At 41.1% G+C, this 25,050-nt stretch overlaps 1 protein-coding gene across 1 annotated transcript in view; it reads left to right on the plus strand.

The window, feature by feature from the left end:
• LOC122788280 (streptococcal hemagglutinin-like) overlaps positions 1 to 25,050 on the plus strand; it is a 755,305-nt gene that overhangs the window by 685,156 nt on the left and 45,099 nt on the right. Inside the window, exons 8-9 of the mRNA XM_044055345.1 lie at positions 3,202 to 3,244; positions 20,971 to 21,008. Of these exons, the coding sequence (XP_043911280.1) occupies positions 3,202 to 3,244; positions 20,971 to 21,008 (81 nt within the window). The remainder of the gene's footprint in view (positions 1 to 3,201; positions 3,245 to 20,970; positions 21,009 to 25,050) is intronic.

The following is a 25,050-nucleotide window of genomic DNA, read 5'->3' on the forward strand; positions in this document are numbered from 1 at the left end:
TAGAAGAATAGAGGAGTTGACCACCAGGTAAGGTGGTCTTATCTACTTTTAGAAGTATATGATTTTCAGATCTTAGATGCCTGCTGGGATGGTATTTGGCAAGTAGAGTTGAGAGAGAAGGACAGTCTGTGCGTCTGTAGATTATTTTGTGCACAATAGTAAGTTGTGTGAATGAGAGATGGTGGGGGAGTTCCAGCCACCCTAATTGTTTCAGTGACTTACAGTGGTGGGATGAAAAATTGGCCTTGGTGACACATTTTGCTATTCTGTTGTAACACATAGCAAGTTTGGATTTTGTAGAATTTCGGATATTAGTGAGGAGAGGGGCACCATAAAGCAGAGAGGGTAATAAAAAGGTAGTTGCAAGGATTTGTCTAGTACAGAGGCTAAGAAAGTGTTGGTGCCTGTAGAGCATACCAAGCTTTTGGTGTGTTTTTTTGATTTTATTGTTTATGTGTAGGTCAGAGTTAAGGTTTTTATCTATAATAATGCCTAGCAATTTAGTGTGGGACAACTTCTGTAGTGGTATTGTCTTGGGCTTGTATAGTGAAGAGTTTTTTTTTTTTTTATCAAATGGAGTGGTTTTCCTAGGAGTAAAAATTACTAGTTTAGTTTTTTTTTTGGATTTATGGCAAGATGATTGTTAATCATCCAAGATTTAGTAGATGTGAAGGCATTCTAGGTAATTTGCTGGAGTTCAGAGCTGGAATTTGCAGTGCATATTCTAGAGTCATGAGCATACTGGATTACTGAGCATTGTGGGAAAGTGGTGTGAAAGTTGTTAATAAAGATGCTAAATAAGACAGGACCAAGTATGGAGCCTTGGAGTACCCCCGTGGAAGTATTGAGGAAGGGAGAGTAAGATTGTTGCCATTTGGTGGATTGCTGCCTATTGGAGAGATAGCTGTTGAACCATTGTAGGGTAGAGGGAGAAATGTGGAGGGTAGATAGTTTAGAGAGGAGTATAGTGTGGAAAATGGTATCAAAAGCTTTGGAGAGGTGAAGGAAAAGTGAAGCAATTATTTTACCGGAATCCCATGCCCGTTAACTGTATCAAGGAAGGATAGAAGGGGAGTACTGGTGCTGTGTCCTGGTCTGAAACTATGCTGAGTGGGTGATAAAATTTGATTTTCATGCAGGTGGTTGAGGAGTTGGGCATGGATGCATTTTTCCAGTATTTTAGAGAGGGGTAAGAGAATTGCTGTGTGTCAAAAGTCTGTGGTGTCTTTTAACAATGCTTTTGGAATTTTAATATCATGCATAGACCTGGATTTTTTCTGAAGTCATTTTAAGAAAGCTGAATTGAGAGCTAATTTTGATTTTTATTTAAATTTGTTTACATTTTCACATTTTCATTTTGTATTACTATGTTTAAAACATTTCAGTAAGTTTTTTTAATGAATTTTAACACTTTATAATTCACAGGCTTCATGTTTGAAGCTATTTTGTAATTCTAGGGAAGCACAGAGTTTATTAAATAGTGTATGTGTTCTTTTAAAATTTTAATGACTAATTTTGATTTTAAGTTTCCTTTAATTAATTTAGTGAAGATATAAAGGAAGGGGAAAATGGATACTTGTGATTCTGATGAAGTCTCCCGAGAGAGACAAAAGTGCTTAATCCTGGTTATTTATTTATTTTTATTGAGTAAATAAATGTACTTTATATTTTGATCTTTTCATACTGTCTGTTCATTCATTCACTCATATTTGAAATCTTTAAAGTTTAAAGACTAAATGCAAGGAGCTGGCCAGAGATCAGTCCAACATGATGGTGCAAATAGTACAGATGGTGCAAGATTGCAATTAATCAGGGGAACTTAATTTAAAAAGAGAACTACTTGCTACAGACATTCCCGCGGCTAAAAGTATGAATTGGCATGTTTCAGCTTAACAACCGAAATTCTCTGTGTTGACTGTTACTGTATACGTTTTGAAGTTATTAAACTCAAGGGTACAACAGCTATGTCCCTCATTAATGCACTCAAATCAGTATTTGCAGAAGGAAGGAGGGAAACTAAGAGTAGTAGTGCATCAGAATTTGGGTCACGAGTCAAAAGTCCAAGCTACAGTTGCTTCTGCCTGAGTTTGTGGTAGCTGAAAAGAGTAGTGCAATTTTTCTGGTGTCCTGGATAAATTTTTCCCTACTCAGTATGAATACCACTTGGGTCTCCACTGAAAAGAAGTTGTCCTAGTGGGACTAACCCAGTCAACAAAGCATGAAAAAAATCAATAAATATTATACTCTCTATGGTAGATTCACCAAAAACTACTGATATCAGTACTATATCTTTTTCTTAACGTTAATCAATATTTATTTTTCTTGCCATGCACGAGTCCTGTAGTTCACTAGTTACAATGTAGTCACAACTTTATGGAGTTAATGTATAGAAGTATCTTAAACCTAATAAAAGGGGTGCCACATGACTGCTGTATTAAGTAGTAAAGCTTTAACTGAAATAGTATGGGAAGTGAGTTATGTGATGAGCAGGGGATTCAGTCTGTGAGAATAAAAGTGCAGTGAAGAAACTGCTAATTCTGTGTCTTGCATTTCTTGTGCCTGGCATGCTTTGGCTACAGTCATTTTCAGTGCCTCTGATCTTGCAGATACAAGTCTAACAAAGTGAAATTAGAGTAATTTAGTGAACTGTGTATTCCAACAAGTACTGCCAAATGATTGTGTACAAAGTACGACGACTGTAAAGTTGGTGTGTTTCTTTGTAAGTAAATACTTGGATATCCTACAGATGAGCCTTTTTCAAGGGGCATCACCTACTAGGCAGCGTCCTTTACATGTTAAGTAGTAGGAGAGATTATCCACGTGTGTCTCCTCTTTTCTCACATATGAAACTGAACACAGAGCTTAGGGTTTTAGAATCAGATTTTAGTTGAGTGCCACATCACGTAGGAGTAACAGTGTTGCAGAGGCAGTATATTTCATAAAGGTTCATTAGGTACATAGGTATGTGGGACATGAAGATCTTTGTTTTGGTAAAAGCGTCGTTGAAATAACTCTGGTGTACCTTTTGCAGTTGTAGATTATGACCCTTTACACCTAAGATGTGAGTTATCTATAAAGTAAAGTTATACAGCATAAGCATTTAACAGTTAAATAAAACCAAAACCACACAAAAAAAAAAAAAATCAAAAAACCCATAATCAATGGAACTAAAGTTCTTTTTTTTTTTTTCTTCTTTAATAGCTTGCAAAGATGGATTCACTTATAATGGAAGCAGCTGTGTGAGGTAAATATGACTTTAAAATAATTGTTTATTGCTAATTTTACTCGCACTATGATATAAAGGAGAAAAACTGTTTAGCATACCACATTTATGAGATCCTGAGCAGATTACACATCTCCATGCCTGCCTCCCCTCTGCAAACGGAGTAGAAAATAACTGCAGAAAAATATCTAGTCTGGCAATTTTCTCTCCATATGAGTTATTTGCTGTGATGAAATGATAAGAAAGTACAGCTGAGATGAGGCAGTCACCTCAAGAGTCTGTCGTCTTTGGTCCTTCTCATTGAAACTTCACACAGCACCTGCATTCACGCTCGATACAGCCAGCCACTCAAGTATAGTACCTTCAGTGCTGTAAACACCACAGTGAAAGGGGCATGATTTGTGTCACTTTTTAACTTGAGAATATAAATGCAACTACACGGAATAACACAATTAAAAAAGCACCAAGAAGGAAGGCTGGTGAGACCATCGTAACAAGTGGCGGTTTGTATTCAGATCATTTTGCTCAGATTTCGACTACAGAAGACTTAATCTGGCCTAACGTCTAGACTGCAGTACTTTATCCCTGTACGAATGTTGGGGAAATTCCCAGAATAATACTATTGCAGAAATTTATTGATGTAATTCATTGAATGACTCATGTTAATAGAGAAATGGTGATCCCACTGAAGACGGAAGCTGTGAATGAAATGTGCAGAAACTTTCAGCGAGTCTCAGAGGTAGTTTTTTTTTTTTTTTGCAGAGAAGTGAGCCCTCCCTGCACTCCCTGATTTGGGAGCAAGTTCTCACTGCCCCCATAATGTATCTCAATTCTGAGGTTGCACAACAATGAACTGGGACTAGAGCTACCCAATCCAGGGACCTAAATATGGCCTGTGACTTGAGTAGGACATGCTGGAGGGACAGATTTGTCTCAGAGACTGCCACTTCTTTGAATAGGCTGCCAATTCATGTGAAGCAGAGCACCTCTATGACACTGTTCAAAAGGAAGTTGGGCAAGTGGATGGGACACCATTAATTCTTAGTGGGGATAGTACTTACAGGCCTCCTGGACATGGGCAGTCACAGTCATTACTAAATGCAATCCTGGGCATTGACTGGAATATTACATTGTAATGAAATGGTTAGGCTTGAAATGACCTCTGGATCAATAGCCTAGTAATCTCCTATGATCCTAAGATGAAGACTCTGCTACCTCTGAAATAGTTTTGATGAATTTGCCTCACTTTCTACCTTCTCTGAGATTGCTGCCCAGCTGGCATAATGGTTAAGGTCTTTGCCTCCGATGCCAAGTACAAACTGGAATCCTGATCTCTGGCTGTTGCTTGTATGGAGTTTGTATGCTCTCCCTCTGTCTCTGTGGAGTTCCTCACACTTTCCAAAATTATGTTTGGTGTTTCCACCTCAAATTTTCCCAAGAATAGAATTGTGGGGAGTAGCGCAGACTTTAGATAGTACCTATAGGGGAAAAGTTGTATATTTCAACCGCTTTGGGCATCAACTATGATGCACAGTATCCTCAAGATCAGAGAACATGGATCACAGACTGTGCACCTTATTAGGGCCAGTCACTTGGTGTAAATCTATCTCTAGGTGATTCATTTATGTTACCTATGCCCACTTGGTGATGCTAGTTATTTGCCAGTGATGAGTAGGTTGAGGACCCAGCCTACTTCAACCTATGCTAGGGACACATGCTGAGGCAGTGAGGTAGAATCAGCGATTGCAGAGTTATCCCCACTGAAACAGTTGTCCCACAATGTAAACCACTGGTTGCCACAATAATTTGTAAATAGTGATCAGAAAAGGTTGTAAGGTCAACAGTGACCAGAGTGAAGAGCTGGAAGTTTACTGAAGAGAAAGCACAAGAGTTCAAGGAATTACTCGGGGCTCTAGCACTTGAGGAAGATGAGGAAAAAGGTGGAGATGAAGGAGACCTCGCTGACCCTCTTCAAGAGCAACCTTGGGGAGTGGATGGGAAACCACAAATTTGTCTCCGGGGTTCTACCTGTGTCTCTCACTGACAGGAGTGACAGGTGCTGAATGAGGTTTCATTTTTGGGGGGATAAACTCTTGGTTAGGCTTGTATGGGTGCCAGGGACAGTAGCCTAGTAACCTCCTATGATCCTAAGAATGGCAGCATCAAAAAGTTGCATGTGTGAGGACAAAAAAAACACATGTGGCCAAGCCACTTAAGGAAATAAGGTGCATAAGGAAAGCTGATGGAATGCTGAAGTCCTGGAAGTCATCAAAAGAATGAAGGAGTGCAGGAAAAAGTGGAAGATTAGAAAAAGATGAACCAGGCTAAGAGTAGTTATCAAAGAGGCTAAGTGAGCAGTTGCAGTAGCAAAGAACAAGGCATCAGAGGTGCTCTGCCAGCTTCTGGAAAGTGATTCACTAGATGGTAAAAAAAAATTCTTGGTAGGTTGCAAGGCAAAGACAGAAAAATAAAGAAGATAGTCGAGCACCTTTCGTAAGGGATACCAGCAACAACCTGCTTACCAGTCCAAAAGAACATCAAAGGCAGAGGGAAGGAGTACTTTTAGCAGCTTCTAAATGAAAGCAAAAAAAAAAAAAAAACACAGAAGCTGTACTGTCCCAGACACAGCCTGTGATGAAAGAAGAGGAGGAGCCCATCCTAGAAAAAGTAAGAACAGAACTGAGGAAAATGTAGTCAGAGAAGGCAGTAGGCTCAGTTGAGATCACAGCAGATTTATAAAGATTTTGGGTAAGGTAAGGGAGAAATGGGTCTTGAGGGTAATGAAAGCAGTATGGAGAGAAAGCTGTATCAGTGATGGCTGGAAAATAAGCATATTAATGCCAGTGTGCAAGAACAAAGGGGGCATTCACAACTGTTGGCAGTATAGAGGTATCAAACATATGTCACACTGCATGAAATTCTGGAGAGGGTGATTGATAAATGAATACACAGTAGTATAGGAAATGAGTAGTTCAGACTCTGATCAGGATGCAGCACAATTGGCCTGATGTTTGCAGTGAGGCAGATAGTTGAAGAAGCTAGAGATGAGGAAAGAGTCCAAATGGGCATTCCTGGACTTGGAGAGCCATATGACACGGTCACAAGAAAACTGACTGGGCAGTCTTGCGGTGGTTCGAAGTCCCAAAAACATGGGTAAAATTAGTGCGGGCTATGTACAAGGACTGTATAACTCCAGTACAAATAGTGTTCAGTCTGAGCGATTCCCACTGGGGAGTGCATCAGAATTCAGCTCTGAAGTCCATTGATGTACATAATGGTGATGGACTACATTAGCAAACAGGTTGGGGAGGACAGCTCAACAAAGTTGCTGCATGTAGACAATGTGGCATTACAGGCAGACTGAACAAAAGCATCAGTAAAAGATAGGGGAATGGGATGCAAAACTGAAAGTGCATAGGATGAAATGGAGCATAGATAAGATGGTTGTAACGGCAGCAAATGGGGGAAATCAGAAGAAACTGAGAATTGATATAGAAGGGCAACTAGTGGAACAGGTTAACAGCTTCATGTACCTGGGAGGGGCAGTTGATGGGGGAGGGAAGTCTGAATGAGAATGGAAAAGTAAGAATCAGAGGGGCTGCAGCCAACTAGCACAGTGTGAATGCCAAAGAAGCTGAAAAGTAAGATGTACAAATTAGGAGTGCAACCAGTCCTACTGTATGTACAGAAACCTGGGTATTAAAGGCAGTACTCTTGAGTAAGCTAAAAGTGATGGAAATGAAGCATCTGAGGCAGGTGGTAGGATGCACACTGTGGGACAGATGAAGAAATGAGGACATCAGAGCAGAAGCCAAAGCAGATCCAGTTGCAGAGAAGGTCAAAAAGAAGAGATAATGGTGGTCCAAGCATGTGCAAGTTAGCAGATGAATATCTGATGAAGATGATTTGGGTCAGACAGGGAGAGGGCAATAGGAAATGAGGGCATCAAACCAAGTGGTGAGTGATCATATGAGAGAAGATCTGCAATATCAGGCATGACTGTCAAAGAAAGTAGGAGAGTGCTATTAAAATGAGAGCGGTGTCAACCATTGACATGACACCCTAATCACATGTGAAAATTGGGGAAAAAGTGGATGATGATGGGATTGCTGTCAATTTATTGACACATTCCCAGTCTCATTGCATCTGTAGCAGAGTGTGGTTCTACCTGTTCTGGAGCTCAGAAAAAATAAGTGCCCCACTGGAAATCTTTCCTATTGCTAGTTTTGATGGTTCATAGGTTGTTACTAGGCTATCAGCCCTAGGGCCTATACAAGCCTAGTCGTAACAATTCCCTGGCTATTTCTTCCCAAACTATTTACTTCCCTGGACCCCTGTCTAGCAGGGCGACTGATGTGATCCCTGGGGTGAATTTCCTTTCTCCCATCCAATTGTCAAGATTCCTTTTGAAGAGGGCCAAAGAGGCACTCTGCTTGACATGTATGGGCAGTCTATTCCAGAGTCTGAGGAGTTTCTGGGTCAGCAACCTATCCCTCCAGCATGTTTTGTTTATTGTGATGACAAGGTTTAGATCCCTGGAGCGTGTGGCTCTGAGGGATTGGGATTTCTTTAAATGTAGCATGTCCAACAGCTCTGGGTTTGACATGGCCTTGTATGTTAAGCAGAGATCACCTCTGACTAGATGATATACGACAGAGTATAGCTGGAGTTTTTATGGCGGTCAGTGTAGGGCAATCTGCTTTAGGCCTGTGATTCTTTTAGTGAGGTATTTCTGCGGCCTTTCCAGTTGTTGCAGATGTGTTGAGAAGTACATACCAAATGGGGCGTTGTATTCTATAATGGGTCTAATGAGGGAGGAGTACAGTGGGACAATGACCTCCTTTTTCCTGGATGAAAAGCCCTTAGTGATGATTATAATTGACTTGTTTTGGGCAGCCTCCACTCTTTTAGTCTGATATCTGACTGTGCATTAAGATGTTTGTGTCTTTTGGCTTTTTCCTGGTTAGGGGTCGCCACAGCGGAACTCCGGTCCGCTAATGATTAGTAGTGGATTTTTACATACCGGGTTACCAGCCCTGATGCACAACCTTCAACGAAGGCACGCCCCATTTACGTATGCCTCCACACAGAAGACACTCTAGCTGAGAATCGAACAGGACAACATCTTGCTATGAGGCAACAATGCTACCGCAGAACCACCACCGCAGTACACTGTGCATTAAGATGTGTCTGGACCAAATAAAGGTAGATGTTTTTGTGGCAGGCAGATTCTCCACAGTCTTTCATTCTTATTGTGTATTGTACTTAGTTCTGGAACACATTGTCAGAGACTGTGTCTTTTAGGGATTTACCCCTAAAACTTTGAGAATTAGGCAGCATTTCCTATAAATCTGCTTGTATAGGAAGTAGCATGAGGCTTGCATCCAGTCTGCCAGCCTGCCTTAACAAGATCAAGTTTATACTTGGCCTCTGATGTTCCCCCTTAGAAAGAAGAGACCTAAGGAGAAAGGTGCACCATACACTGCAGGTTCCAAAGACCTCTGAAGAAGACCTTTTGGAGGCTGTAATGCAAAGGGAAGCAGGCACTTACTATCATGGTTGATCTTTTAGCATGGATGCCCCATTACAGACATCCTGGTCCAAAGCCTGCTTGATCTAGGAAGGGTAAGCTGGGCAATCCATTACAAACTACAGGCTTGTATCTCCAAGTGGGGCGTCACACATAAAAGGAGTCTGAAGGTGGTACACTGATCACCTTCCCCAGTTTCCCCTGTAGATGTGTAGTACTCAGACATTCTTAAGCAGCATGTCTCCTTGGCTCATGGTTTTCTTCAGGCTTTACAGAACCTTTAGTCAATCTGTGATCCATCTGTGTCTTGATGTCTGGAGCCCCCTCTGGTGAGTGAAAGAGAGACACATCTCCTGAGAAGTTGGAGAATGTCTCTTCTGAGAGTGTGAAGGAGGAATTGGGATTTATCTTCTCATATCCCCCCCCTTAGGATATGCCACTGATGGGGAAGGCACTGTTTCTTCTGCTTCAGCCACAGGCAAAATTTAATATGGAAGGGCCGTTTGTAGGATGAAAGAATACTTGAAATGGGAGGCCAAGGAGGCCATTATATGCCCAAAAATGTACTTTGATTTATTGGATCTTAATGCCCCTGGACCAGTGGCTATTCATCCTGTCTTGGGGTCTCCAAACAATGCTTTTCTTGCATTCTGTAAAGGACAAGGTACTCCATTCCCCTGCTGCTAAGAAACCTGATAGGATCTATAGGCTCCAGCAGTCCCTTAAGTTGCTGTAGACGTTTGTGGGAGATCCAGCAGTTGTGTCTGAGGATCTGTAGATGGGGTCCATAGTGGCTACTTGGCTACTACCTTCAGTACTCTCTCAAATAACAAGGGAAGAAGAGTGCCAGAATTGTTTAGGGAGAAGGCATACACAGCTGCCACTTTGAATTTCAGGATAATAACTGGCCAGACATGCATGACAAAATATCAAACTGCAGTCCTGGATCAAGCCAAAGAAATGAATGGGAGGCTTCTGATGTGACATGAGGGCAGAACTACTAGAACTTATCCAGAGTGCTGGCCAGATGGCAAAAAGCTATTGTGTGGTTATAATGCTGTACAAGCAACATTTGGGACACCAGCCACAGGTTCAGTCATAAGACATGCTTTGCTGAGGCTACAATTCCTGCCAGAGAATGTGAAAGTGGAACTCATCAATGCTCCTCTGAGTGAAGAGCTGTTCTTTTGGGAATCCCTATAGTGAACTCTTTATGAAAACAGAAGGAGAGGCAAGACTGCTCAGAACAGAGTCTCCTATTCCCAGGTGTAACAGAGACCATGTGGTCCAAACTGTCATTGGCGAGGAAGAGCAAGGCCAGTAAAAGGTAAACAAAAAGCCCATGTCTGAAAAAATGGCAGGACCACCACAAGGTCTTTCACTAGTAGGGAACTGCCATGACTTTGCAATTCTTCTCCCTGTCCCCCTCTTCTTAAATTATTACCCAAGCCCTAAGTCCCAATTAAAAATATAGTAGAAGTCCTGATGCATTTGAAGGTAATTTCTGAAGATAAATTGGTGCTGAAAATCACTTATCTAGGTCACAAACTGCATTTCATAAAGAAACCAAAGCTTATGGGTATCCTTTGTATCAAAAGACTACAGAGGGACAGTGTTCTGTTTAAAGCTGTTTATGGTGCAGAGAAAGGATGGGCTGTGGAACACCTCCCTGGACCTTTTAGTAATCTGCACTTGCCACAAAGTTCCCAAAACACAAAATATTGACATTACAGCCTCTGCTACAATTTTCCTTTTTCATGACACTGATGTCATGACATGAGGGACACTTTAGATCTCTGGTTTGAGGCTGGGGGCTTCCACTGCCAATTTACCCTTCTTATCCTTTGGATTTGGCTACTACACCACACAGCATGCCTTGGTCCAGAAATAGCTTACTTCAGAACAAAGGGCATTCATATTTACCCTCACCTGGACTCATTCAGGCACTGTCACAGGAGGAGATGGACTGGGCCCCTCATTTCACCAATTTCTTTCAATATTCCCAAGTCAACCGTTTTTACTTTCAAAAGAGTGATATTCCTTGGGGCAGTCCTGGATTGCAGCTGGCAGAAAATATTCCTCACTCTGAAGATCAGATTGAGCATTTGGTATGTACCCTTTTCAAAGATGGACATGAGGATGCTAGCGGGTCTATATTATATTGTCACAAGCTGACAATATCGAATCTGATATTGTCGGCATGACAATATAGAAAGCGAAGAATATCGGTCAGGTAAACTGAAATCTCCATAGGGGGAGATTTCCATTTAACTCAATGTAGTTGAGTTGGTATATTTAAGTAGTGGGGGGTGTTTGGGGTGCAGCCCCCCACATGGGGAGTGCAAGGGGGCTTGCCTCCTGCCTACTCCCTTTAGTTTTTTTTTTGTTTTTTTATCATTGTTCGATATTTTACTGCATCGATCAATTGTGTTCGACATTTTTTGCTTTGATGTAGTAAAATTTCGATGAGGAAATATAAACGCGTACCTAGCATCCTTTATTAGCCAACTCTTTCAGTCCATGTAAGAGAGGATTTTTGTCATACCCAGCATATCCAAAGAACTGGCATGGTGTCCACCCAGATGAAACAGAACCTGGGGGGATCTCTTTATCCTGTAACCTCACAATTTGACACCAATTGTATCAGGCTTTGTATGGGCAGTGCACTGTTAGAACGTCAAGGTACAGGGTAGGTGGGGGTGCATTCAAAAGAAAGACACATGGTAATGTGAAACAGATGGCTTTTCTGCAGGTGCTCAAGGCTTTCAGACCAATATAGAAGAAGGATTTCCTGCAGATAACAATGGACAGCACCCCAGTGATGTGATACACCAGCAGGGAGGAATTCTGTCATACCCCTTCTGTAGGCTGACCAAGACTGCTTGGTGGTGGTGGGCAGGGTTAACATTGCTGTCCTAGAAGACCATAAGTGCAGTCTACCTCCCATCTGACTGATTAAGAAAGTCAAGGGTAGACCCCCACACATGGATGTCAGAGACATTTGTCTTCAGAAAATTACTAAGTGGGGTGTGCCAGAAATATTCCTATTTACAACTCCGAGAGACAACTCGAAAAATTCTGTGCAGGTGGAGCATACTAAGGTGCTTGGACAGTAGATGCCTTCCTGAAATAGACAGATCTGTTCCTTTATGCATTCTGTACCTTCCCTTCCCCCACTCCCCGCAGTGATGCATTAAGGGAGAAAGGGCTGAGGATACATTTTTTTGACCTAACAACACTTGTTCTTAGTTCTTTTGGAAATGCCCGGGGTATTGCATTCTGTCCCTGCAGGTGGGCCGCTTGTCCCTGAACAAGGTGGGCTTTGTACATTACATTTCACAGCTTTATTGATTTGTCTTTTTCTTTTTTTTTTTTTTTTTTTTTGCCCTTCAAGCACCAGTTTACTCAGGGTCTGCTTAAGATGCTGAAGGGGGCTGGTAAGCCGACCACGTAGAAAACCTGCATATCTAAATAAATATAGATAGTCAGTATTCCATTACAGCATCAGTGTGCCTGATCTGGCAGTATTTAAGTGAGCTGTTTAGTATAAACTTATGCTTCCTTTAAGATGCATCTTTTGGCCTTCCTGCCCTTGGACCCTCAATTGGTATGCTTATTTCCTGCTAAACACTTCTTAACAGGGTTCTGCATATGAGAACTCCCATAAAAAAGGATTCCTCTTCCTTGGGATTTAAAATTATTTACTGGAGCACTGAGCTCTTCTCCTTTTAAGCTACCTGCAGTCATGGATCCCCTCATATTTCTACCTTGAATATGATTTTGTTGGTAGACATCACCTGTTCAAGAGGAATATCTCTTCCTGATAAAGAACTATTACTTCTCTTCCGCAAGGAGAGAGTGTCTAAAAATGAATCCTTCCTTCATGCCGAAAGCAGTCTCAAAAACTTGCCCTCGGCCAAGCCATTTAGCTATCTGTCTTATTTTGCAATTCTCAGAGAAGTGGGGTAGGATTGCTGCATTCCCTGAAAGTACCAGGAAACTAAGATGTTTACAAAGAAAATGTTAGATTTTACAATCACATTATATCCCTTGCAATATGGAACAGCCAAATCTCAACTCATAATATCCAAATAGTTGGGCTGTGGTATTTAGTTCTGTTCTTCCACTTAAGGTAAGCTACAGGGAACTGTTGAGCCCACTGCGGTGGATGTACAGCTACCATTTTGGCCTCTTCCTCAAGAACTATTTAAATTGTCTTTTAACCATCTATATTTTCCTTTCTCCATACTTTTTCCAAATACTACAAACTGGAAACCTCTTTCATGGCAAAAGCGGAATTTCCTATGGTCACCCTACAAGATGTATTGCAGTCTGACCCTTCCTTGTAAGCTACTTCTTTGCCCTCATGACCTCTGTGAATCATGCCAATGTCCAGGCATATTGCAAACATGATCTAAACAAAGAATGTTGTACAGTTATACTTTGGTGCAGTACTGTTCACTCCCCTAACACCACCTCATTCTATGTTTGGGCATTTTGGGCTGGGATGGAGTACCCAGTCCTTATGCTACTCACCCTTCCCCTACTCTTCTTGGGTCTGAATAGATGTGAGAAGCCCTTTTTTTCCTACCCCGTCTCTCAACTTAGAATTTGAGGGCCTTTTTTCATTTTCCCTAGAGGTTATTACAGGACTTGGTCAGTATATTTTAGGGTAGATGCTCTATAAATGCTTGGACAAGAAAGCTCCATAATTGTGTTGGAAGATGTCAGTCTTATACTGGGAATATCCTGTGTTTCTGATGGATGGCCATTCACTCTCTCCTAAATGGGGAAAAGTTCTAAGTTCTGGAAGCTGGCCCAGATATTTGACCTGCTATGGCTGAAGTCCTAGTAGCTAGGACTACTGTAATAGTTATATCTGCAGATATCTGTTATGACAAGTTTTACACCATGTTACTATATGTTTTTCTCTTTTGTAGATCTGTTGTAGAATAGTGCCTCAAAAAGCTGTACTGTTTCTTCTAGAAGAAATATTTTGCTAATTTGTTGTATTGTATGGGGTTAGTATTTCTGGCAGTACCCTTCTCAATCATGTTTTGTGGAAAAGAGTCAAAACATAAGAACAGCCCTAGAAGACATTTTTCTACTCTGGGAATGGCAATTCAGTTTGTAATGCCTTAACGACTGTTCCAAGTGGAAATTCACAAGTCTTTCACACAAACATGCTCAGATGTCCTTATTTCTTCATCTGTCCCACAACATGCATACTACTACACATTTTAGGGACTTTATCTCCACCACTTCTACCTCCCTCCATTGCTTTGCCTTCACTGCTCATGTTTCTGTATCGTACAGTTGTACTGGTAGCACCACTGTTTTATGCACCTTACTTTCCAGCTTTTTTGGCCTTCTTCTATCCTACACTATCCCTGACACTCTGTGCTAGTTTGCTGCAGCCCCTCTGATTCTAGCTTTGACCTTTTCATTCAGACTTCCTTTTCCTCACCCATCCCTTCCAGATATCTCAGGCTGTTAACCTGTTTCACTGTTCTCCCTGCTGTCTTAATTTACAATTTTTCTGAATTTCTCCCTTTGCTGTCATAACTGTGCTGCCTGTACGCAGTTTCATCTCACATGCCTTCAGTTTTGAATCCCCCTTTCATTTGCTGAAGTTCCTGAGTCCACCTGTAACGCCACATCATCTGCATGGAACAGCTTTGTTCATCGTTCTTCTCCAACCTGTTTGCCAATGTAGTCCATCACCAGTATGAGCAGCAGTGGGCTCAGAGCTGAACCCTGGTGCACTCCCACTCCCATTGGGAACCCCTTTGTGAGCATGAACATTGTTCATCCTTGTACCTGGTCTAACATCCTGTTGTGTTTCTTCCCCACCATTTGCCTTTCATTTTTTTCTGAACAATCCCACATTCACTGACATATGCACCCCAAGTTATCTACATTGCTAGATTTATATGTGTGGCAGTCCCCAGAGCCTGACATTTATTTTTCACCACTCTCAGTTTAGGTCTCTGTTCTTGCTGTAATTGGTCAAGTCTTGTTTACATGTTCCAAAACATCTTGAAGTCCATCAGGTCATCAAATTTCTAGCCAAAATCTGCGCTGGTATTTTTCGTACTATCAGGATGAGAACAACGTTGAAATTTGCCACAGTTCCTAGAGCTTAAGCCCACCAATTCCACATTAAAGGAAGGGATAGTTGTTGATCCACTTCATAGAGATGGGCCAAAAATCTTTGTATGTTGAGTGGCTGAAGGGTCCTGCTTGTACCCTTAGTCATGTGCCAGAGCAGCAGCACAAGTACAAGCATTCAAAGGCCAGGTACATGGTCAGCTTGCCATTGGGCCCCTCTGAGCTCACCTAAAATTCCGGGATCAGAAAGGGCCGCATATTTTCCCGATTTTGAGCCTTCACACAGCCAACATATATAGTATATTCAGTTAAATATAGTTTCCATGCTAGGAGATCATGTTACTGCTTTTGTTGGTGCTTGGATGGGGCTGCTGGACATAATAGGTTCATAGGTAGGTACTAGGATATTGGCCAAGGGCCTACGTAAGCCTAGCCAGCAAGGTTCCATAGCTTACGCCACCCAAGAAATTTATTTTCCTGTGCCACTGTCCAGCAGAGACACAGAAGTGATCCCCGGGGTGTATTTTCTATTTCCCATCCACTCATCAAGATCTTTCTTGAAGAGTGCTAATGAAGGACTTTGCTTGACATAGATGGGTAGCTTGTTCCAGAGTATAGGAAGTCTCTGGGACAGGAATCTATCCCTCCAGCATGTCCTGTTTATTGTGGTGACAAGGTTTAGGTCCCTAAAGCGTGTAGCTCGGAGGGATTGGGATTTCTTTAGGTGTAGCATGTCCAACAGCTCTGGGTTTGACAGAGCTTTATGTGTTAGGCAGAGATCACCTCGGAGTAGGTGATATGCTACGGAGTAAAGCTGGAGTTTTTTGAGGTGGTCAGTGTAGAGCATTTGTTTGAGGCCAGTTAATCCTCTTTGATCACTTTTTGTCACATAAAAACTTGAATTTCACACAAGGTGCTTTACTTCACTCTGGTAAAGTATCACATCCAGTGCAAAGTATTGCCAAATGGACTTTCCTCATTGTCCAGTCTTTAAGGTTTTTCCTATGGTGGCAGAAGCCTTACAGGAGAATGTCAGTGTTTCCTTATCTGGATGATGAGCATTTGGTTATTCAGCATAAGAAAGTTCCTGGAATTAAACAACTTTGGACACTCCCATGGATGCAGTCCTTACAGGTAATCATAAATTGGAAGAAGTCTTCTCTGACCATACCTTGGGGAAAACCCTTTACTGATGCGTAGACATACTGTAGTGCTGTCTGATATTCTTTGTATGTATAGTTTTTGCAATAGTATAACTATAACATGTGAAATTGCCACAGATGATGGCTGCCTGACTTGCCAAATTCTAAGAACTCCATGGACATTGTGGCACAAGCAGGGACAGAGGGCTGTGCTCTAGATGACCAGTATAGTTAGTTTATACCACCTTGTCTTTTAGATATGTGAAAGATAAGTTTCAGCAATAAAGTTTTTGGCCCCAGAGCTCCAGTGTACTGAAAGTGCCTTATTGAGGAAGTTTTTTTTAACTGTTTTTACTGCCTTTTGACTGGTTCTTGGTGTATGCCTTGTGCAGGCCTCAAAAACCTTTGTGATTGCAGGTGTCCAGTCATGTGCAAAGGTTTGCATTCTTAGTGAGTGTTATGCTTAGGAAAGTCCCACCTTGAGTTAGACTTTTAGATATGTGCGGGGTTAGTGAGGATATCCTTGGGCCCTCCTACATGCCTGAATAGTGCAGAAAAACTTGGAATCTCTCATGCGAGCATCAGAAGTAGAGCAGAAAAGTCCAGATACAAAAGCATTTTTAGCTTCTATAAAAAGTCATAAAAAGAAGTGCAGGAACAAAACGTTTTTCCAAGGGTAAGAGCACCTTCAAGAGGAATATGATTAAGGAAAGGAACATCCCTTCCCCTGATACCTAGTAGGTCTGAGACAACGAATCTGGTGGCATGATTTCTAGCACTTTATATCTGTCTGTTTTAACAACTGGCATGCCTCTGACACCTCTATAGGTGACATGTTAATAGCTTTCAGTATATTCACTAGGATCCTTTTTATTTTATTTTGAATTTGCTAACTAGGATAGAGTACTGATCCTATTGGATCCATTTCAGGCTCAGCCCTGTGAAAACAGAATAGTTGTACAACAGTGTTATGATATCACATACAGAGACAGACTGAATGACAACATGCAGTATATACATGCATACAAAGTGAGCATCAAAGTTGGTTTGAGGAAATAAAGGTAACATAAATGACTATATACAGAGTGAGTGAAAAAACAAAATATGCACATGCACTATATGTAGAGTAGAAACCAGAACTGATATGCTGAAGGAATCGCAGTCAAAAATAGTCAGAGCAACAAGGTATGCAGATGGAATGGAGAGATCAAGTTATATGACTAGAGAGAGAGCAGTTGCATTTTCCTAGTTTCTTGAAATGTGCTTTTATTTGTGAATGGAAAATGGGGTTAGAGGAATTGTCTTTAAGAGAAGAAGGGAGAGGTTCCTATGGTTTAGGACCAAGGACTAAGAAAGCATGGTCTGTGCAGCAAAGCCTAATTTGGGGGATTTGGAGAAGAGCACGTCTGGTTAAGATGTCTAAGATTGTATGTTGGTGCGTCTCATAATAGTCTAGGAGCTAGTGGAGGGAAGGTGTCATTCCTGATAAGTTTAAGTAGTTGAGAGGTGAGTAGAAAGCCAGCTTGTTTCACAGGTAGCCAGTTAGCTTTTTAAATGGTTTTGCAGTGTGTTGATTTCTTGGGGAGAGTGTGAAGGATCTGTGATGGATCTGTAAATAGCATTTTATGGACTGAATAGCTTATACCTTTCTTTTTGTAAACTGCAGCAGTTAGCAGGAGACAAGTGTTATAACTGAGCCAGTAAGGTACCTTTAGCAATGGCATTTCTACAGGGTCTGGATAGAAAAAGGGAGGTCCTATTATCCCAGAATAGAGTGGATTTTTTTCTTTTTGTGTAGTCCAGGTGGAGATGGAAATTTTGGAAGGGGTCAAACCAAATCCCTAGGTATTTGAATAAAGTGACATTTTTAATGGTGTTAAGATGATCGAGGATTTTCAGAGGTCTGGAGATAAAAGGGAGTGTTTACTTAGCACTCTCATGATTAAACCACACCAACCATGTTAAATCTTTAATAGACCACACCCAGTCATTGGTTATACCTACAGTAGTGCTAAACAGACCTGGGTGAAGCACAAGTGGGAGTACTTCACAGAGTGAGTGGTATGGCAGTTATTGAATGGAGGGCTAGTAGTGGGTGTTGGGAGGAGCAAAGATAGGCAGTTAGGAAAAAAAGTGGAGTGAATTCTGTGGTAAAGAAGATAAGGATGCATTGTGTTGTATATTAAAGTTGGAAAGGAGACAAAGCTAGCTAGGAGGAATGTTAATATGGTAATAGTTACTTGAGTGAGAGTGTAAACTGGAATGTTCGTCTTTAACGAGGTGTTTTTTTGCTGGAAGAACTGGGTGTGAAAAGGAAGAAGGAACTGTGGGTGGCAGGGGAGGAAAGCAGGCCAAAAATTACACAGAGTGTGAATCGAACAGCTTGCGCTGCCTCAGTGAGAAAGAATGTTCATTGATAGGCTGATTTAGAAGGCTAGCTTTATTGTTAAGACTTAAAAAAAAATATTGATAACCAGAGTTAATTGATTAAATCAGAGCTGGGTGGGGGTGAGGGAGGGGGGCAAACTGAGCTTATTTAGTTGTTACAGTTTGATTCAAACCCAAAAGTCCTTCCAAGCACTTGTCAAGTGGAAGGGAAAATAGACTGGGTGTAAAATGTCACTTGCAGTTTTGTAAGTCATAGCAAGTTTTGGAACTTCAATTACTTTTAAATCAATACAACAGAAGGGCTGTAGTAGCAAGTACCTTGTGCAGTTATTTACTCATTTGTTAGACCCTAACAAATGTTGTACTTGCTCCATTTTAGTGCATTATTAAAAGAAAAAATGTTCCAGAGTTGTTCAGGATATAATGGGTTTCTGATACCATAAGGGAAACCTCAAATCCAAACAGGGTTTAGCTAATCTTTTGCAACTATTTAATTATTTGGTGGGCCCTGACAAATGCTATAGTTTCTATGTTACTACACTAATGCATTGTTGGTCTTTCCACGCTCTTGGTTCAGTGGGCATAACAGCTACATTCTTCAAAATGGCTGACTAACATAAATAGCAACTCCAACTAGTAAAAAAAAAAAAAAAGATGCACCTCTTCAAACTGTAATTATACAGTGCTCCCACAAATATAGTCAGTGGTCCTGGCCGATCTTCTAAGAAAACCAATGTGATCACCTTTGAATTTCAGCCACTCCCCTCCCTGGAAACTCTGAATAATAATGTCCACTATGTCTAAAGCATTGTAGGTCTTGGGTACTCGGATACCTTTATCTTCCTTTATGCAGGAGGACTTTGCCTTGCAGGATTTTAAGGAGTTAGTGAAACAAATGTACAATGTGATGGAGCTTGCAGCAGGTCCACACCTTGTCTCTGTCTTTAGGATCCCAGCTCGGAAAAAGAGCTGTGGCCTGCCACAAGGGTGACCTCTAGTGGTAGCATTAGGTGTTCCTTAGTGAATTCTGAGCCTGCTAAACCCATGCTGTCATCAATCATTCTCACTGGTAGCCAGGGGTAAATCTGCTTACGGAGATGCACTTCATCTCAGATGACAGCAATGATGGAGCTCAGAAAAGTTGCTGAGGGAGGAGGAGAATTCCACCCACCAGGACCAAGAAGTTTGCCCACTCCTTACCACCTGACTCAGTGATGAACAGAGAGTAGTTTGGATTTCTTGGGCAGGACTGAATGGGCTATAGGGCACTCACCTAGTCCAGGAATGCCCATCTCCCATCCTTCTGGAATGAATGAGCTGATCAGGTGCCAGTAATAGATCCATTAAGCAAGCTCTTGGAGGAAGAAAAAATCTTTTCAGGAATGTCTCTACCCAGAGTGCCTGCAGCTGTACAGTCCTTTATCCAAACTGTAACCAACATTATAATTTGGACATCTTGCCCAGGAGTAGGCAAGACTGGCACAGATATCATAGGACAATACACTAGGCAGCTGCCATCTAGAGTGGACACTGGTTTGGAAATCTTCCCAAAGGGCTTAACATGTTATGAGTATTACTGCAACAGTGATCCATATGAAAAATATATATGGATGTGTTGTCCAGTTTGTTGCTCTCACATGTGCTATGTTATGCATATTTGTGGTAACAGAGCACCAATAAATAGCAGGGCAAAATGTGCTTTAGTATACTGTACTAAACTTATTCCCTTGCTCGTAGGTTCATAGATATGTACTAGGCTAATCACCACTAGGGCTTTAAGCTTAGCCATACATCCCAAACTTCTGACAAGTTCTGGTACCCTTGGTAAGTTTGCTGCACTGTGGCTCACCATCATGCCTGAGAGATGGATTCATGAGAGCTCTTCATTAAGCGTAATGGCGAGGCTAAGGTCGTTTAATATTTTATTGTAATTGGGAGACCTGGTGTTGTGTAAGCTACCATTCATTGGAGCTTTTCAGCTTGACTATGTTGTGGTGTAACAAGTGTGTTTGTGGAAGCAGGTTTGCTTGCAGTATGGACTTAATGGCATGATAGGATTTTTCTTACCATGTAAAGTATTTTTTAACAGTATTAATATATTGCTCAGATCTGCAGGTTGTACTGCATATTAGCAACATCAACACTATCATATTATATGTGGTTGGATTCCTGAAGGTTAACTTGTGGTCAACAGACTTATGCTACAAGGACTGTGTGCTGCATACAATTGGAAAAGGGGGGGTATTTGTATTTGTTCTTTTGTTCATGAAAGTGTCTTATCCTCTTCTGTAGCCATTTTATAAATTACATAGGGCTGTAATATGCTGTTTTGCAGTACACCAGCCCTACGCCATGGTACAGAATGATTGTTAACAGCAGCCACAGTAAGTGCATAACTTTCTTTTCAACATAGGGAGCTAAGGCACAAGTAGTTAAAAATGTTGATGCAAAAGGTAAATTGTGTGATATTTGATGTATATGTATAGCGCTGAGTCATGATATGTCATCTTTAGGATTTGGGTGTGTAACCACACAGACTGACAAACTGATGCACTGTTTTTCTTTCTATTTTATAGGTGTCCTTTTGGATATAATGGCTTTAACTGCAAAGACTGTAAGTAATAAAGCAGAAGTTAATATTAGTTTTGTTTAGCTGTCTGTGCAAACTCTCTACTTGTGTTTTGCCAGTTTTCCTGTAGGAAATAGTTGGGTGTGACCTTCAGTGGCATTAATAATTTAAATCAACTGTTATGTTGGCAGTCTGGGTTAGTTTGTATACAGCTCTCCCAGCACAGTATGATGCTGTGTGCAGCTCTCCCAGCACAGTACGACGCTGCGTGCAGCTCTCCCAGCACAGTATGATGCTGCGTGCAGCTCTCCCAGCACAGTACGCTGCCGCGCGCAGCTCTCCCAACACAGTACGCTGCCACGCGCAGCTCTCCCAGCACAGTACTTTGCAAGAGAAAATTTCAGGGCTTTTACAGGTAACAGAGGTAGCTGTTACATTCCTGGGCAAGAATAGCCTGGTGTAGACTTAGGACTGCTAACATTACCATCCATGGTAGTCTGAAATCTATCCTTCAGCGGTGATGCTCTGCTGTACTTAAAGAATGCTTGTCATGCCATTCATGATATGCAGCTTTGTAGGAGTGTGGTCTTTCATGTGCCTTGTCATGCAGTTCAAACCCTGTACAAACTACCACTAGCTGAATCCTTCTGCCTGCCCAATATAGTCTGCATAGACCATCTCCATTGTGGCATTTGCAGTGTAATGGACTGTATTGTATTTTTTTTCTTACAAAACCTTAGTGTGTCCCACACTGTGACCCATATACTTCTAAAGGCTGCAAAGTGCTTCTTGCTGTTTCATGCTTGATACCCTGTAGCCGTGACAAGAAGGTCATGAGAGAATCGGCCTTCCTCATTATAACTGTGCAGCAATTTAAATGTGCATACTATGCAAAACAATGCGCTGGAGCTTTCAACCATGTTGGATGGAGCTCCACTCTGTGACATCAATATTTATTATTTATTTTGTTTATTTTTATTTTATTTTACATTTGTTAACTGGGAAAATCCAGCTGGACTAGGTCCATTTTCAATGGAGGCCCGGGAGAAAAACTTCAAAAAGGAGTACAGCAAGAAGTTATGGATGGTACATGAATAACAGTCACAATTTCAGGGAAAAATACAAAAGTTTTAGTACAAGAGTTTAGAGAAATTATTATTAACTAGTCTAGAGAGAACAAGTTTAAATAAAAAAGTTTATATTAATATGCAAAATCCTAGGTAGTACAAAAGGTAATGAGAGTAAGATACTTGGCATAGTAAGACAAGACCTATGTTGAGAAATCGGATCCATCGTAGTTGGAGAGTGCAATGATGGGGGAGTAGTATCAAGTTATGCATGGGCAGAGCCAAGTTTCCAGAAGATGTGATTTAAGTAGTTTTTTGAATTGTGTAACATTTGTGGTAGAGATAATGGGGGAAGGGAGGTTATTCCAGGCCTTAGCAATGTTATGAGAGTAGAGAGATTTTCCTGCAGTGTTGAGGTGCACAGTGGAGTGCAGCTGTCATGCTGCATTGCTGTGTCTCATACGTGTCACAGGTAGCAGCTGTATGAAAATAATGGGCATTTTTGCATATGTTTAGAAAGTATTGATAATTTTAATATGATGCCATTATGTCCTGAGCACATCATCAGTGTACCAGGAACACTGGGTAGGTAATACTTGCTTAAAATGTGGATAATTTGCACTTGTATCCATGTAAATTTCGGCAACAAATTCACAGAGTGCTCTGTGATTTATGATATGAATAATCTGCCATGCTGTGTATCTTAATTTGTATACCTTACTGCATACATGCACTCATGCAGTTATGCGCACAGTAGTGTATGACCTAACTCCAAGGTGTTGGAGAGACGTTTTATGAGTTTGGTATTTGACTTTGACCACATACCAGGCCTACAGAATTGCATACCATGTTTATGAATGCACCGATCATATCTACCAATTTTAGGATGGCATTCATGAGAAGTAGAAGCTTTGTTAACTACAACATTTCAACAAATGTGGTACACATTAATAATTTTAAGGCAGGATATAACTTGGTGTAAATTTGATCAGTCCTTAAGCTCTCTTATGTTTATCTTTGTTTATGACCAAAAGCTGCATATGTATTTATGGGAAAAAAGGATGGAACAAGCACTCATTGTAGTACAGTGCCAGACTGTAGAACTTATTTTAGTACAGTGCCAGACTGCAGCACTCATTTTAGTACAGTGCCAGACTGCAGAACTTATTTTAGTACAGTGCCAGACTGCAGAACTCATTTTAGTACAGTGCCAGACTGCAGAACTTATTTTAGTACAGTGCCAGACTGCAGAACTTATTTTAGTACAGTGCCAGACTGCAGAACTTATTTTAGTACAGTGCCAGACTGCAGCACTCATTTTAGTACAGTGCCAGACTGCAGAACTTATTTTAGTACAGTGCCAGACTGCAGAACTCATTTTAGTACAGTGCCAGACTGTAGAACTTATTTTAGTACAGTGCCAGACTGTAGAACTTATTTTAGTACAGTGCCAGACTGTAGAACTCATTTTAGTACAGTGCCAGACTGCAGAACTCATTTTAGTACAGTGCCAGACTGCAGAACTCATTTTAGTACAGTGCCAGACTGCAGAACTCATTTTAGTACAGTGCCAGACTGCAGAACTTATTTTAGTACAGTGCCAGACTGCAGAACTTATTTTAGTACAGTGCCAGACTGCAGAACTCATTTTAGTACAGTGCCAGACTGCAGAACTTATTTTAGTACAGTGCCAGACTGCAGAACTTATTTTAGTACAGTGCCAGACTGCAGAACCCATTTTAGTACAGTGCCAGACTGCAGAACTTATTTTAGTACAGTGCCAGACTGCAGAACTTATTTTAGTACAGTGCCAGACTGCAGAACTTGTACAGAAAATAGTTCCTCCTGCAAGGGTTTATCATTGCTACAATAAAAAGTTGCATGCATTTGCAGTTCATATTGTCAAATCAGCATTGGCATAAACCCCATTTTTTCTAACATTTTTGGAATATGGGGACAGGTAGTTGCATCAGCAGTGGCCATCACCTAGGGCCAATTTTTACACTACCGAGTGGCTAGCACTGTGGTACACATCTTTAAAAAATAACCAATATGTAGATGCCTTGCATGAAATATGTTAATGGTTTTGCATTTTGTATTTTTTGTGGCATTTGGACTGCTGCATTATGGGGTGTCAGTCATGAAGTGTTAAATTAAGAGCATTAGTAAAGCACCTCCACGTTATTATTTTTGTTAATACTGAGTAGGGTCACGTTGGACTTGCACTGGACTCGGCATTAAATACCATATTTAGGAATGTTGAACATCACATGATTTGTGTGGTACAAGTCATCTGAAGGACATTCATGACAATAGCTTATGATAGTGCTTATTAATATCCACTTGCTATGATTTGAAAATGGTGCTCAGGTGTCCCATTTTGGGTGCTCACTGGACTGCCTCCCACTTTCCAAAGTTCACATGTAGTACTAGTCTCAAGGATGGGCTACCCTGTCTTAAGCAATTAGCCTGCTCCAGTGATCTCCAGCACTTCACTAAAGATGAGATATTTTGTGTTTATTCACCTGCTGAATACTTTCTGTCTCTGGTAGGAAGTGATGTACCATTACTAGGTTCGCTTATATATCTGTCACTGGCATCCCTATTCTAAGCAGTGTTGCCAAGTTGGAGGACTTATTTTCTCATTTACCCATCAGAAGTTTCAAACTGATCTAATTTTACAGCATTGATGTTTTTTATTCATGACATACAAGTCAGTGTAAGAAAACACCTCCATTATGAAGGGCCCAGTAGCCCCTTGTCCTATCTCCAGAATACTGCAGTAACGAAGAAACCACAGTGTTATTTAAGGATGACATTCCAGAGCCACACAAGGATACTGCAGAAGTTATGTGGTTCATTAGAAATGCTGTTTCCCACTCTGTCTGTGGAAGATGAAAAACTAGCATTTTTCAAGAAACTGACATCTTTTTCTGGCTTAACAACTAAAACTGCTGGTAGAGTTGAAAACTACAGACACCATCTAGAAGGCTTGATGCAAAGTAAATAAACGTCCTAGT

The sequence above is a fragment of the Protopterus annectens genome, chromosome 13.part0 (genome assembly GCF_019279795.1).
Source record: "Protopterus annectens isolate FY-2018-M chromosome 13.part0, PAN1.0, whole genome shotgun sequence".
NCBI lineage: Eukaryota > Metazoa > Chordata > Ceratodontiformes > Protopteridae > Protopterus > Protopterus annectens.